Below are 16796 nucleotides of genomic sequence, written 5' to 3'. Positions count from 1 at the left end.
CGTGCCTTAAGGAAAATTGCTGGAACTTTCCGTACCGAAAATTAAAATGTTTAAAAAAGCTATAAAATTCTCGAAATTAGATTTTCGAAAGTTTGATATAATAAAAATAATAACATACTTGATATTTTTTAAAAATTTTGAAACTTTTCAAAGCAATCGCGCACCGTTAGCTGCGTAGAGGTAAAATATCAAAGCGCGTAAGCGCCGCGACGCGGTCTAACAATGTTACGGAACCCCAAATCTAAATAGAATTGATACTTTTAAAAATCTCTATAAAGTATCTGATAATTTGATGTGCATATGTCTAATGTTCATTTTTGACAGCCAAATGTCATTTATTTACTCGAAACTAAGAAATCAGTTCATCATTTTGTCAATACAAGTAAAATGTTTTTTGAATTATCAAAATCGGACGTTCCATTCTCTTAAAAACTGAGTTACCGCTTATGACACTTTTGCCCCGTATCTTCGAAACGGTTGGACCTGCCGTGTTCAAAAACTAAACAGCACGTCTCTCTATCAGTACGAATAGAATGTTTTATGAATTGTACAAATCGATTAATCTGTTCCGCGAAATCGACGACTAGAATTTACGTACACACACGAACATTATTTTTTTCTAAGCTATGCCAAAATGTTCAGAAACCTTTGAAACGTAAAGATGTATAAAAAAAAATTGTTTTTGATTTTTTACGATTACTAGAACTTGCCCTACGGGAAGTCAAAATAAATGAATAAATTAGTGGTGTATGGCATCGTTCCTTAAGGCAAATTGCTGGATCTTTCCGTACCGTAATGAAATAGTCGAGAAATATTAAATGTTCTCAAATAGATGATAATAAATATTATAACATTGTCTAATATTTATAAAAATTATATAAACTGAATTAAACTTATTTATTTGAAGTATATACATGAGCTAGCCAGAATTAAAATTAAAATCTGAATTATTTTTAATATACAAAAAAAAATCGGGAAAATATTTAAACAGAAAAAAAAATTCAAAAACAATTGTTTTGCCAACGCAAGCAGAATCATTCAAATCGAATGCTTAGTTATCTCAAAAACTGCCTTCTTTTGTATATTTAGCTCTGTATCTGTATTGAAATGGCTGGACTTGCCTCTGACAGAAACAAATCACCACTTCTTCCAGTCATTACAAATTGAATATTTTTGAATCATGCAAATCGGATACTCCGTTCTCTCGAAAACTCGGTTTCTATTTTTTGCACTTTTTGCTCCGTATCTCCGTAACGGCTGGACCTGCCTTTGCCACAAAATAATCAGCACATCTCCCTATCTATAGGAAGCGATTGCGTTATAAAATTTTCAAATTAGTTCATCCATACGCTCGAAGTCGTCGACGAAAAATTGTCTGCACACATACACACACATCTATTTTTTCTGAGGTGTGCCAAAATGTTCAGAAACCTCTGAAACAAAACATGGAAAAAAATTCACTTTTATTTTCGGGCCAATACTATAACTCACCTTAAGGGAAGCTTAGAGGAAAATTATGTACATATTATACTAAAAAAAGACACGCAAACTAACTAACTAATAAGTTTAGCTTAGAATTTCTCATTGCTAAAATAAAGAAAAAATTCAATAACTATATTTTTATGGTAAGAGTGTTGTAAGTATTGTTGTAAGTATCAATATTGACTTTTAGTAACTATATTGTAAAAACCAAACCAACCACATAAAAACAAAAAGCACATATCAAAGAAATAACTATCGAACTACATATGTTCTGTGAAATTTTGAGCTATTTAATTTCTTGGTAGAAATGTTTTTTTTTGTTGCTATTTTTCAAAAATTTGTCATTTGGTTGTCTGGTTACCCCAAAGGCTGGTAAAAAGGAACAGCCAGGGGGCATAAAAATCCACTATTTAATTTTTAATTTTCAAGAGATTTTACGGAATAATGGTTATATTATTTAATCATTGCAATGCAGAATAATTAAAAATTGCAATATAAATATATCGTGTTAAACGTTATAAACAAAAATCAATCAATTCTTATATTATATATTCTTATTCTTAATCAATTCTTATCTACCACCTATCATCGTATTTAGAAGTCTTTAGTTTACATAAGATTATATGAAGAAATGAATTCGTTATTGTATATATAATAATTTAATCTTTATCGACTTTTGAGATAACAAACACGCGAAGAACTCTTTTATGAATAATCAAAGGATATGTTATTGCTATATATTTGTTATTTATTAGGAATTATTCACGGCCATATGCGTGTGTTTTATCTGTAAACAATAAAGTCATTCTCTATATTCAATCTAATAATAAGCTCTTTATCGCATAAATTATAAACATATTTTTCGTCAACAATAAATTTGATTTTCGGATAAATATTTTTGTTCGCGGACAAAAGACCCACTACCAATATTGCAAAAACAAGTATTGTTAGGAAATTTTTAAAAACAATATTTGAAAAATAGCGTGCAAATGTCAGGAGATAAACGAACATGTTGGAAATTCTATAACAAAAGTGTTTTCTTTCGTTGTTAGTCTTTTTTTTTTGGTTGTGAGCACTGTTGTTTAGTTTACGAGACCTTAATGTGATTAATAAATAATAAGATAAAACTTAATAAAATTTAAGTATACTCTATATTCAATGTAATTATACGTTCTCTATCGCATAAATTATAAATATATTTTTCGTCCATAGAAGAAAACAATAAATTTGATTTTTGGATAAATATTTTTGTTCGCGGGCGAAAAGACCCACTACCAATATTGCAAAAACAAGTACAGTTAAGAAATTTTTAAAAACAATATTTGAAAAATAGCGTGCAAAAGATGTTTAACATGTCAGGAGATAAACGACCATGTTTGAAAATCAATAACAAAAGTATTTCTTTTCCTTTGTTTTGGTTTTGGTTGTGAGCACTGTTGTTTAGTTTACGAGACTTTAACATACTTAATAAATAATGAAATAAAACTTAATAAAATTTAAGTATACGTTATTTAATTATCGTATAAAATGTTTTGTTATTTTTAACTTAGATTGAACATACTTTTTTCTGTAGTGTCCCACTGACTGTCCCTTTTTACCCAGCTTATGAGGTAAAAGAGGGCATATGACAAATTTAAAAAAAACAGTGAATAATTATATTTCTATAATTAGGAATTAACTAATGCATAATTGATTAATGCATGTTTTATGGGCACATTTTTTACAAAAATCACAAAAATACAATCTGCCTATGGAATTTCATCAAAAGGCATCTTTAAAGTTGGAAGAACTACTAATTTAATTTTTCTTTTGTAAAATTGCTTATTTTAACTTATTTTAGTTTTTTATTCAGTGTTTTCTTATTGTCAGTATTCAGGTTACCTTGCCAGTATTCAGGTTCAGATGGGTTCCGTACCAAAAATTTTTTTTTTATTAGAAAAGATTAATAATGTTTTAAATTTTGTTTTTTGAGAAAATTTGAAATTAAAAAAAAAGACTTTTGAAAAAATAAACTAATAAATGTAATAATCATTTTTGACCGCTAAATGTTTTTATTTACTTTTTTTACTCGATCTCCAAAACCAGTAGACCTGCCATCCCAAAATTTAATCAATTTTTCATTTTATCAATACAAGTAAAATGTTGTCGAACGCTTCGTTCTCTTAAAAACTGAGTTACTGTTTTTGACACTTTTTACCCCGTGTCTTCAAAACGGCTAGACCTGCCTCGTCCAAAAACTAACCAGCACGTTTCCTTACAAATTAGAAACAAATGTTTTTCGAATTATTCAAATCCGTTGAACCTTGTTTCCGAGATCGTCGACGAAAATTTATATCCGAACACACACACACACACACAAACACATATGTCAATTTTTTTAAGGTATGCCATAATGTTCAGAGACCTCTAAGACGTAGAGATATAAAAATTTTCATTTTTGATTTTTTTGCGATCACTAGAACTTACCCTACGGGAAGTTAAAAAACTGTTGAAACTTAATTATAAATAACAATATACTTTATAAAACAATTGACGTATATCTAAAAAGGATATTCAAGTATCGTAAACTGAACAACAAAGCTCAAAACCAAAAACAAAATAAGGAAAAAATAAGTTAGGTAAAAAAATTACAATGTGGCCGTTCATCTCGTGATAGCGATGTCGCCCGATTTAAAGTGATGGCTTGTTGCACATCACTTGCCCTCTACTTTAAAATAGTATCGTTAAAAAATACTGTACTTTTTTTAATGGCCTTGCTTACTCGAGCATTTAGCCATCTACATTATTCCATACAATCATATATCCTACGCAATCTTCAATTTCATACTATCTTCTTCTTCTTCATATAATCCTATTATTTCTATACTTCTTAACTCATCTTCATTCTTCTTTCTTCTTCTTTAGTATCTTATCATTTCTTCTTCTAAACACTTATTACTTCTTCTACTATACTTCTCATATCATCATCTAAACTCTTTACTTCAATTCATTTTAATTCTAGTTCTTTAATTTTTATACATTCTGATTATTTTACATACATATAAAAAATACTAGAACATGTACTTCACGTGTTCTAGAGATGGTGATGGATCTTTTAACCCGCGGACCTTTAAACCTCGATTTGCGCTATATAATTTATCAGCAGAACTATATAAATTATTTCAGAAAGATATAAAGATTTTCTAAATTAGATGGTTTGATCTGCCCTCCGACTATGATTAGGTAACAACGTTGGGGTCCCTTATGACGCATATTCAGAGGTAAAATGCTGCCACTTCGGCCGCTGCATCCGTGGTAATTTGTTATTCCTATCGAAAACGATTAATGTCGCTAACTGTATTTGCTGCAATCGCTTAACGCAGCTAAACGCATTACAATGAAAATACAGCCCAAGCCGGTAATAAAATCACTGGCTCTGATGAAGATCATAAAAGATTCATGGGTGCATGTGTAAGCTTTCATTGGAATTATATTTGACACAATGCATTTTTGTCACAAAAAATTTAACCCTGGGTTCATTAAAAGCTGATGATGGACATTGTATATTTGCAGTACAAAATATTTTGTACAGATTTTGCAATGCTCCTATTCTAATACTCCGTCAAAAAGTTTATCATCGATATCATATATTTAAAACATAAAAAAGACATAGATATTTTTTTCTGGAGAGCTAATATTACATTAATTATTATAAGTATTAAATAATAAGAACTAAGAGCCTCGTGTTAAAAATCAAATTAAAAAAATAATCATTATCTTCCCGATTGAGATGTTCATGTTCATATCCAGAAAATCCGATTTTCTAATTTTATGTTTCCTCGAGATTTTATGTGATTTTGAATCGTTTGACGTCGAAATATGTATGAGTGTGGGTGTGTGAATGCGAGCCGATATTTACCTTTTTCTCAAAAACTTCTGAACCGTTTTCACAAATATTAAACCCATTTGATAGAACTCGAGAAGGACTTTTTCAGAAGACCATCGGCCGAGCCGTTTTTTTAACAATGTGCAAAATTTTTCATCAATGTTTCCGCAGAAGAATTCTCAGCAGATTTTGAAAATTTAATAAATTCGAAGATATCAGCTAAGAATCTTGCTGATTTATTTTTGATAAATAAAGTTTGGTTTTAATAATCGTATTTATTATTTTTCGTGAAAACGAAAATTTCATTTTCAAAATGAACAGTTGAGCACTTTACCTAAGTTGCACAATTCCTGATAGTTGATGCCACCTACAATTAGGTTTTATTTGTTATTAATTACTTCTACGTTTTGGTGATATCAGAAGTTCCCTTCCTCAAAAACTATTAGGAAAATTAAAATAATTTCGCAAATTTATACTTTTTTAAATTATTTAACAATTGAATCCACTTTTTACCTACTTTTTATGAAAATATTTTTTTTAAATAACCACTCATTAAAGATTAAATTATGTCTTCACTAAAAAATATTTATTTATTTATTTATTTACTTGTAATTAGTTATCTTTTGTACATTTTACCTAAATAGCTGAATCTCGATCCTTGTTGATTATTTACATGTATTGGGAATTTAAAGCAACTTGCCTTAAGGCAAAATACCACTTACAACTAGTTTTTTTTTGTTAATAATTAGTTCTACGGTTCAGGGATATGAGATACACTATTTATCAAAAACTATTAGAAACAAAAAATAAATTATACATAATATTTTCACACTTTTAATTATTTAAAAATAAAAAAAAATCTGACTTCACAGTAAAAAATATAGTTTAAAATAAACTCTCACCAAAAATTGAATTATACATTCACTAAAAATTAAATTTGATAAATATACAAATAAATAAAAAAAATTGTTTGTTTTTAATAGTTTCTGAAGAAGGAGAGGTAACATGTTTCCGAAACGTAGAATGAATAATAAGAAAAATCAAATAAATTTGAGAGAAACAGAGGTCTTTTAGTTCAGAGAATTAAAATATAAAATTGTTATAATACATGAAGATTAAATTTCAGTAAAGATTACAGATAACACACAAGCATAAAATTACTAGAAAAATCGGTTAGGAATGTAAATTGTCTCTTCTTCGAGATTAACTGCAATATTTTTGTGTTCTAACAGTTTTTGTATCATGAATAACAAAATTCGCATTAAACTAACACAAAATGACTAATCAAAAGAGATTTATAATTTAATTATTTGGATTAATTAATTAAAAACAAATGTAGAGACACAAGAATTAGCTAGCGTAGTGTCCTTCCTCGAGATTAACTGCAATATTTTTTATATTTCAACTGTTTTTGTATCACACATAATAAAACATGCATTAAATTAACTCATAAATAAAAAAATAAAATTTATAATTTAACTATTTATATTAATTAATTAAAAACAAACGTACAGGCACAGGAAATGGCGTAAGTAGTTCTTCGAGATTAACATTATTGTTTTTTAACATTTTGATATTATGAATATTAAAACTTACATTAAATTAACTCATAACTTCAAATAACTAGTAAAAATAAAAGTTATAATCTAATTATTTATTTTAATTAATTAAAACCAAACGTAGAAACACAAGTAGCTGGCGTAGTGTCTCTTTTTCGAGATTAACTGCAAACCCTTTGGTTTAACAGTTTTGGTATTATGAATAACAAAATTTACATTAATCTTGCACAAAATGACTTATCAAATGAAATTTATAATTTAACTGTTTGTATTTATTAATTAAAGACAAATGTAGAGGTGCAAAAATTGGCTAGCGTAAGCGTCCCTTCTTCGAGATTAACTGCAATATTTATGTGTTTTAATAGTTTCTATATATACTTAAAATAAGTTTTATACTATAATTATCTGTATTATTTAATTCAAAACAAATGTAGAAACAAAAATTGATTAATATTACACGGATTAATAATATTACAATAAAATTCGTTAATTTTTAAAACTGCCCTCTTGTTTGCGTTTCGTGAATTAAACCCGAAAAATATTTATCGCGGTCAATTCGAGACACAAGAAATCGAATCAGGTACCACCTTTTCCTTCTCCTACCATGATCGACGGGCGGATTTAGTTATCGACCGTCCGTGGTGTGATACTGATCGATCAATCATTTATTGTGCTTTATACCGTGAAGATTAATTTGAACTATTAGTGCAAAAGTAAATTTAATCAAAGTGAAATTAGACAATATTATAGTGAAGAATACGTTATTAGATTTAAGGTAAGCGATATTTTGTTAATTAGATGTATTTCTTTCAAAGACTGTTTGCCGCCCGAGCGTTCGAGTGATGAAGACCATTATTGTTTTGTAATATTTTACTCACTAAAATAACTATTTATTCGTGAATCTTCCTATTAATAACTAAAATATTAAGTTTTGAACAATGTTGAACTCAATTAAGCTTTAGATAAATTAGGGGTTCACACATTGTGAAACCATAGCTCATGGTCTGCGACACTCATCGCTCTACACTGATGAAAATTATTAGAAAATGTACAGAGAAAATTATATTTTCTTAATAAATAATCTCTGGCAACACATTTTTGCGTTTATGTACGATTTGTTCGCAAGTTGTGTTTGTGCAAGAAATGGCGGCCATTACAAATTCTGAATAAAATAGAGATTTTCTGTCTTTTTGCGCTGTATAAATCGAAATAATATAAGTTATTAAGTGTTTTTGGGTGTGTACAATCATAGCAGATTAAAGTTCCATCGGTAAGCCCAGTCATTTATTATAATTTTTCATTCAAGTATGTAGCTCACACATATAGCCATGGTAGGCCTTCAAAGCACATACAAAGACTCGTAGTTCTGTTTTATAATACTTCAAGAGTCAAATATTTTTTGAAAAAAGTAAACTTTGAGAATAGAAAATAGAGTATTTAATCATATAAACAAAATACTTTGATAAATTTTGGGTAAGAATTGCGTGTTGCTATGCAGGTGTACTGCTTTCAAGGACAGTTTGCCGCGCTGCACACGCAATGCATTTTGGGTAATGGAGACCATGTTTGTTTTGTAATATATTACACTTTTGTGATGGAAATAATAAAGTAACCACTTAATTATAAATCTATCTATTAAAAAATTTTATATCAAGTTTCAAACAATATTAAGTTCAATTAAGCTTTAGATAAATTGACGGTACACCCCATGCAAATCTAAAGCGCGCGACCAGCAATACTCAAAGTTTTTCACGGGCGGAAAATGTACTAAGAAAATTATAATATTTTCGAATCAGTAATCTGTGTAATATTAATAATATCACAACAAAATTCGTTAATTTTTAAAACTGCCGTCTTGTTTTCGTTTCTTGAATTATACCCGAATAATATTTATCGCGGTCAATTTCTTCCGAGAAATCGAATCAGGTACCACCACCGACCACCTTCTCCTTCTCCCTGCCTTGATCGACGTGCAGATTTAGTTATCGACCGTCCGTGGTGTGATACTGTTCGATCAATCATTTCTTGTGCTCTATACCGTGAACATTAATTTGATCTATTAGTGCAAAATGTGAATTTAATTATTGTGAAATTAGACAATAATATAGTGAAGAATACTTTGTTGGATTTAAGGTAAGAATTTTTTTTTGTGATTTAGAAGTATTTCTTTCAAAGAAAGTTTGCCGCGCGAGCGTTTGGGTGATGAAGACCATGATTGTTTTGCAATATATTACTTAATAAAGTAACTATTTAATAATAAATATACTTATTCATAACTAAAACATTAAGTTTTGAACAATTTTTAGCTCAATTTAGCTTTAGATAAATTAGGGGTTCACACATTGTGAAACCATAGTGCATGGTCTGTGACACTCAAAGCTCTACACTAGTGAAAATTATGAGAAAATGTGCAGAGAAAATGATATTTCCTTAATAAATAATCTCTGGCAACACATTTTTGCGTTTAGGTACTATTTGTTCGCAAGGCGTGTTGTGCAAGAAATGGCGGCGATTATAAATTCTGAATAAAATAGAGATTTTCTGTATTTTTGCGCTTTATAAATTGAAATAATATAAATGATTAAGTGCTTTGATGTGTGCACAATTAGAGTAAAGTTGGTAAGTCTAGTAATTTATTATAATTTTTCATTAAAGTATGTAGCTCACACATATAGCCATGGTAGATCGCCTTCAAAGCACATACAAAGACTCATAGTTTTGTTTTCTAATACTTCAAGAGTCAAATATTTTTTGAAAAAAGTAAACTTTGAGAATAGAAAATAGAGTATATAATCATATTAACAAAATACTTTGATAAATTTTGGGTAAGAATTGTGTGTTGCTATGCAGGTGTACATCTTTCAAGGCCAGTTTGCCGCGCTGCACACGCAATGCATTTTGGGTAATGGCGACCATGTTTGTTTTGTCATATATTACACTTTTGAGATATAAATAAAAAAATAACTATTCATAATAACATTTTATATTAATAAGTTAAATATCAAGTTATAAACAATATTGAGTTCAATTAAGCTTTAGATAAATTGACGGTATACACCATGCAAATCTAAAGCGCGCGACCAGCGATACTCAAAGCTTTTCAGCGAGCAGAAAATGTACTAAGTAAATTATATTTTCTCCTACTCAGTAATCGCCGTAATATTAATAATATTACAACAAAATTTGTCAATTTTTAAAACTGCCCTCTGGTTTTCAATTCGTGAATTATACCCGAATAATATTTATCGCGCTCAATTTCTTCCGAGAAATCGAATCAGGTACCACCACCGACCACCTTCTCCCTTCTCCTGCCTTGATCGACGTGCAGATTTAGTTATCGACCGGCCGTGGTGTGATACTGTTCGATCAATTATTTCTTGTGCTTTATACCCGTGAACATTAATTTGATCTATTAGCGCAAATAGTGAGTTTAATCATTGTGAAATTAGACAATGTTATAGTGAAGAATACTTCGTTGGATTTAAGGTAATTTTTTTTTGTTATTTAGATGTATTTCTTTCAAAGACTGCTTGCCGCGCGAGCGTTTGGGTGATGAAGACCATGATTGTATTGTAATATTTTACTTAAGAAAATAATTATTTATTCGTAAATCTACCTATTAATAACTAAAATATTAAGTTTTGAGCAATATTAAACTCAATTAAGCTTTAGTTAAATTAGAGGTTCACACATTGTGAAACTATAGCTCATGGCCTGCGACACTCAAAGCTCTACACTGGTGAAAATTATTAGAAAATGTACAGAGAAAATGGTATTTCCTTAATTATCCTTAATCTCTGGCAACATATTTTTGCGTTTATGTACGATTTGTTCGCAAGTTGTGTTCGTGCAAGAAATGGCAGCCATTATCAAGTTCTGAATAAAATAGAGATTTTCTGTATTATTGCGTTATATAAATCGAAATAATATAAGTTATTAAGAGTCAAATATTTTTTGAAAAAAGTAAACTTTGAGAATAGAAAATGGAGTATATAATCATATTAACAAAATACTTTGATAAATTTTGGGTAAGAATTGTGTGTTGCTATGCAGGTGTACTTCGTTCAAGGTCAGTTTGCCGCGCTGCACACGCTATGCATTTTGGGTTATGGAGACCATGTTTGTTTTGCAATATATTACACTTTTGTGATGGAAATAAAGTAACTATTTATTCATAAACTTTTCTATTAATAAATTAAATATCAAGTTTTAAACAATATTAAGCTCAATTAAGCTTTAGATAAATTGAGGGTACACACCATGCAAATCTAAAGCGCGCGACCAGCGATACTCAAAGCTTTTCAGCGGGCAGAAAATGTACTAAGAAAATTATAATTTTTCCTAATCAGTAATCACCGGCAACACTTTTTTGTGTTCAGAGAATAAAGAATCGAAAATTTTAATACAAGACAATAAACATTAATCCATTTTTATATTGATGATTTTCATATATTATATAAATTTCTATTTTTAAAATTAAATAATTAGACTTAGTTAAAACACTGGTTATTGAAAGTTTCCAGTGGCGTACTCAAAAAAAATTAGTATGGAAATTAATTAACAAAACTATCTAAAAACTGTTGAAATGTAAAATTTGAATTATTATATAATATGCGTAGTGCGCAAAAACTATTTTTGTTGTAAAACATTGCCAAATTAAAATGTCTGTGGTGTCAATATTCGAATAATTTTCAATATCATTAATAATACAAATTGCGTTATCAACATAATTTTTCTCAGAACATAAACATTTTCAGTTAATTACAAATCAACAATAAATCAAAATTATTATATTTTCTTTGTATATATAAGCAATAAACATTTCTCAATCATAGAAGCAATAAACAGCTTTCATATAAGGCAATAAGCATTACTCACCAAAATTTATTTAATTTCTAGTATGAGGAATAACCATCAAAACTATTTAAGAACAAAAACAATATAAAAGTATTATTCGAATAAGTATATAGTATTATTCGAATAAGTATGCCTAGTTTGCGAAAAAAATTTTTGTTGCAAGAAATTGCCAAATTAACATATCCCATAGAAAAAGAAAAAAAAATCATATATGGTAATAATCATTACTCACCAATGTTTATTGATTTTTTTTTTAACTAAATAAATAAACTTAATTAAAACACCGTCAATTAAATTCCTAATAAAGTAGATATTATTAGAGCAAATAAAATTGTAAGGTTTCCAGTGGCGTACTTAAAAAAATATAGTTTGGGAAATAATCAAGAAAACTATTTGAAAACAGTATAAAAGTAATATTCGTTAATTGTATGGTATGAGAAGTGCGTGAAAAATATTTTTATCTCATGGCATTAACAAATTGAATTATTGCAAATATTCGAAATTTTTATCTTAAAAACTTAATAAATAAACCCAATTAAAATGCCGTCAATTAAATCACTACTAAAGTAGATATTATTAGGGCAAATAAAAATAGGTTTCCAGCGGCGTACTTAAAAAAAACATAGTTTGGAGAATAATCAACAATTTTTGTTGTAAGGCATTAACAAATTCAAATTATAGACTGTGTTAACTTTTTTTGAAGGTACAATTTTTTTATTTATTTCATTATTTCTTTTATTTTTCACAATCTGTCTTTGCATAATGAAAGAAAGAGATTCAGTAATTTTGAGCCTTGTAGGTACTAAATAAAAATAATTTTTATTATAATACAATAATTTTTAGTTTTCTATGAATCAACAATGAATAAAACTGGTTAAGATATTTTTTTATAGAGAAGTAGTAACAAACATTGCTTACTGAAATTATTATTGATTTTTTGATTATATCGCTCCTCATTTTTTTTATTTCTATTTCTATTTCTACTGCATCATTATTCTTCGACTAAAAGCAAATCATGACACGTATTGAGCAATTTGGGGGTATATTCAAACAAAATGTCCATTATATAAACTGAAAGTATACATGGCAACAATTGCACATTCGATTCAAACGCAGGTGCCATATATCAGCCGACCTTGTAAATAAATCTACCGGCGGTCCGCCCGCCAAAGGGAGGAAGAGCGCTCTTAAAATCAGACTCACAATTAACTCTTTCTGTGAATATGTGAGCTGGGTTGTTTTTTTTTAATTTTATAAAAAAAAAAAATTGTGGAACGAGACAAATGTAATGAATAAGGACTAAAAATTCAAACTCGCGTTTCGGACAATTTGATATCAAGCAGTAGTAATACTCACTTTTATCCAAAAGTATGTTTCTAAGTTAAAATAGCCATTCACGACATTGCTGCTACCTTAAAAAATTTCTATTACTATGAAAAAAGTTCTATTAAAATTTATATAACAAATTTATATATCAAATTTATTTATCAAATATTGATAAGACAATAGAATTGCAATTGAGAAGGGTTATGCATGGAAAGTTTATATATTATATTACATTACGTTGTTTAGTCTTGCATTTGTACATATTGTGTAGAGCTTCGAACAGATAATTCAGTGATAACAAAAGTAATTAGTTTATCGCAATATCATATTCCTACAACATCGAAGGAACAAAAATTCTTGTATCACATGACACACTCGAAAAATAACATATCTAATTACTCCTGTTACAAAAATTTCCAATAATTAACTCCTGTTGGATTATATAACATTTTGTTAGATAATGCATTCATTTATTTTGATTACATATTATATAAATATATATAATAAAGGTGCTCTGCTCGAAGACAGGTCCATGGTGTGAGAACACCTCAAACCAATGATTTTCTTTAAAATAACAAATGAAGAAGTGTTGAGTAGGGTGGGACAAGGAAGAACTCTACTGGACACGATCCTGAAAAGGAAAGGAAACTGGTTTGGATCCATTCTGCAAAAAGAATGCCTCCTACATGTTGTCGTCGAAGGTAAAATAGAAGGAATGAAATTATTAAAAAAGAAAAATGTAGATGATTGACGACTTAAGCGAGAAAGAAAAATGCATAAAGAAAAAGGAAACTAGGTTGGACTTAGTCTGCAAAAATAACGTCTCCTACATGATGTCGTCGAAGGTAAAATAGAAGGAATAAAAAGATTAGGAAAAAGAAGAATGCAGATGATTGATGACTTACGCGAGAAGAGAAAATACAGGGAACTGAAGCCGAAGCACATGGCCAGGAAACATGAAGTAGAAGTTGGGAAAAGAAAATGCATAAAGGAAAAGGAAACTGGATTGGACTCAGTCTGCAAGAAGATTGCTTCCTACATGATGTCGTCGAAGGTAAAATAGAAGGAATAAAATTATTGAAAAAAAAGAAGAATGCAGATGATTGATGACTTACGCGAAAAGAGTAAATACAGGGAACTGAAGCCGAAGCACATGACCAGGAATCGTAAAAGCATAAGTTTGGAAAGGAAATTGGATTGGACTCAGTCTACAAAAAGAATGCCTCATGATGTCATCAAAAGTAAAATAGAAAGAATATAATGATTCAAAAAAAGAGGAATGTAGATGATTACATTGAAATACAGGGAACTGAAGTCGAAGCACATGGCCAGTAAACATGAATGGGAAAGAAAAATGCATAAAGGAAAAGGAAACTAGATTGGACTCAGTCTGCAAAGATAGTGCCTCCTACATGATGTCGTCGAAGATAAAATAGAAGGAATATACATATTGAGAAGAAGAATGTAGAAGATTGATGACTTACGCGAAAAGAGAAAATATAGAAAACAAAGTCGAAGCACATGATCAGAAAATATTAAAGCAGAAATTTGGAAAGGAAAATGCTTAAAAGTGATTAATGGTAAAAAATTGTAATGGAAAAAATAATCAAGGGAAGGAACTGTCAATCGGATAGTTATTCGTTATTATTCTTATATCATTATTATTATATTTATTATTGTTATTATTATTATGATATAATAAAATTAACTTTCCTTACGGCAATGTATACAAATCATTAAGTGATATTACAAAAATAACGTTTACTCCTAAAGCAATCTAAACCACTTGAAACTCAACAATAAGAAAACACATACTGTAATTCGAGAGTTTTACCATCTCATCGTGTGACTTGTAAATAAACAAACAGAATCTGGTTCTACTCTCAATATTCCTATGACAATATCCCATTCGTAATATCAGTATGTTAATCAACAATCCTCAGAGTTAAAAAAAACAAAACAAGCAGATTTATTAGGATCTAGCGTTGTGCGAGATTGCATCGGCAAGTTGGTACATTTACATATGATAACCGCTACACACTCGTTTATTCCCTTGCGTTTCATCTCCGAGGGAAAAGGATACGACAAAAGGCAGGAGGATGTAATTAAAAATATTTTTTCATTAGCATGAAATTCGGTTTAAAATTATTTACGACAGTCAGGCGAATCAATGTTGCATTAAAAAGTTAGCGGGTAGGTGTACACTAGGGAGCACGACCTACGAAGTTGGTCCGACCGCACTATGGAAATGACATTTTTTAGAGGAAACGGGAAACCATTCCCTGTTGATATATTTTTTTAAAACTTTTCATAATATTTTCCAGTTATGTGAACCCCATTAATAAATGCACAAATTTAAAATTCAACTAAATTATGTAAAGTGTTGTGCCTACTAAGAATATCCTTCGACTATTAATCTCCTATATCCACAAACGCACAAATTTAAAATTCGACTAAAGTATGTACTGTGTTGTGTCTACTAATAATTTCCTATATACTTCGACTATTGATTTCCTATATCCAGACAACCTCACATCGTGCAGCAGCGATATCCGTTTTCACTTGAAAATATAGTTTAAAAATATGTTTTTAATTGAAAATAGTCCATTTCGGGCACTGCGATGTGGAATGGCAATGGGAATTCTTTTACACTATTCTTTCCTGAAACGAGTTGAAGTTTAACTCAGCTCACGGACCTGCCCTAGGGTAGTACTACCCATTATTTTTTCTATTATCCTTCGAATTAGTAATTATACACAGATGAATTTTGTGATATTTTGATTAAAAACAAACATTTGGTATTTGTGTAAAAATAAAACTGATTTATTGCAATTTTAGTGGATTATCTTTTTTTTAATTTATGAACGGTCGTAAATTTATTAGCATTAGTAAATATGATTTATTACAAAAACTTTGGACATTGTGTAAAAATAAAAAGAAAATTGAAAATGTAGTGAATCTGTTTTTTTTTTAATTTGTACACCTTAATAATTAATAAATAATAATAGAGAAATAACTGAAATAATAATTTAGGATTTATTGAAATTATTAATTAGATATGTACATTGATTGATTTTTTAGTTTTATGATATTTTTACTGTTAACATTTTTATTAAAATTTTTACATTTTAACTCTAAATTTATCGAATCATCAAGTTATTTAAAAATTATAAACAATCACAATATTTATTAGTATTAGTACATAGGATTTATAAGAATTAGTAATTAATATGCGTACATAAATTTTCAAAAGTTCAGTAAAAATATCATGAAATTCAACAATCAATTAATGTACTAATCCAATTTCTAATGCTAATAAATCCTGTATTTTATTCTAAATATTTTTCTTATACCATTTATGATTGTCTACAAATTTAAGAAAATTTGATAATACATTTTCAAGAATTCTACTTTATTTTCACAACAATTCCAAAATTTTTATAATAAATCATATTTACTAATGCTAAAAAGTTTATGATTGTCTGTGATTAAAAAAAAAACATGATAATCTACTAATTATTTAAGAATTTTATTTTATTTGATTTACACAAGTTCTAATTTTTTGTTTGAAGTATTCTAATTCTGGCTCTACAAAAATATAATTATCATTTATGATCAAGTGCCCATAATTTTTTTTAATTAAATGATTCATTTTAATTTTGTAGTAATTTCTATATTGTAGTAGAAAATTATAAATAATTAATGTA

General features: G+C 28.7%; 1 protein-coding gene across 1 annotated transcript in view; it reads left to right on the top strand.

Annotated features, from left to right (window-relative positions):
- Positions 1 to 14032: 14032 nt before the first annotated feature.
- LOC113376295 (proteoglycan 4-like) overlaps positions 14033 to 16796 on the top strand; it is an 85350-nt gene continuing 82586 nt past the window's right edge. The window contains exon 1 of the mRNA XM_026616200.1: positions 14033 to 14143. Coding sequence (XP_026471985.1) covers positions 14033 to 14143 — 111 coding nt within the window. The remainder of the gene's footprint in view (positions 14144 to 16796) is intronic.

This window comes from Ctenocephalides felis, unplaced genomic scaffold (genome assembly GCF_003426905.1).
Source record: "Ctenocephalides felis isolate EL2017-DRISC unplaced genomic scaffold, ASM342690v1 CF-g0.4_SCAFFOLD_01886, whole genome shotgun sequence".
NCBI classification, from domain to species: domain Eukaryota; kingdom Metazoa; phylum Arthropoda; class Insecta; order Siphonaptera; family Pulicidae; genus Ctenocephalides; species Ctenocephalides felis.
Note: the sequence above shows the minus strand (reverse complement) of the source record. Positions and strands in the feature narration are given on the sequence as shown.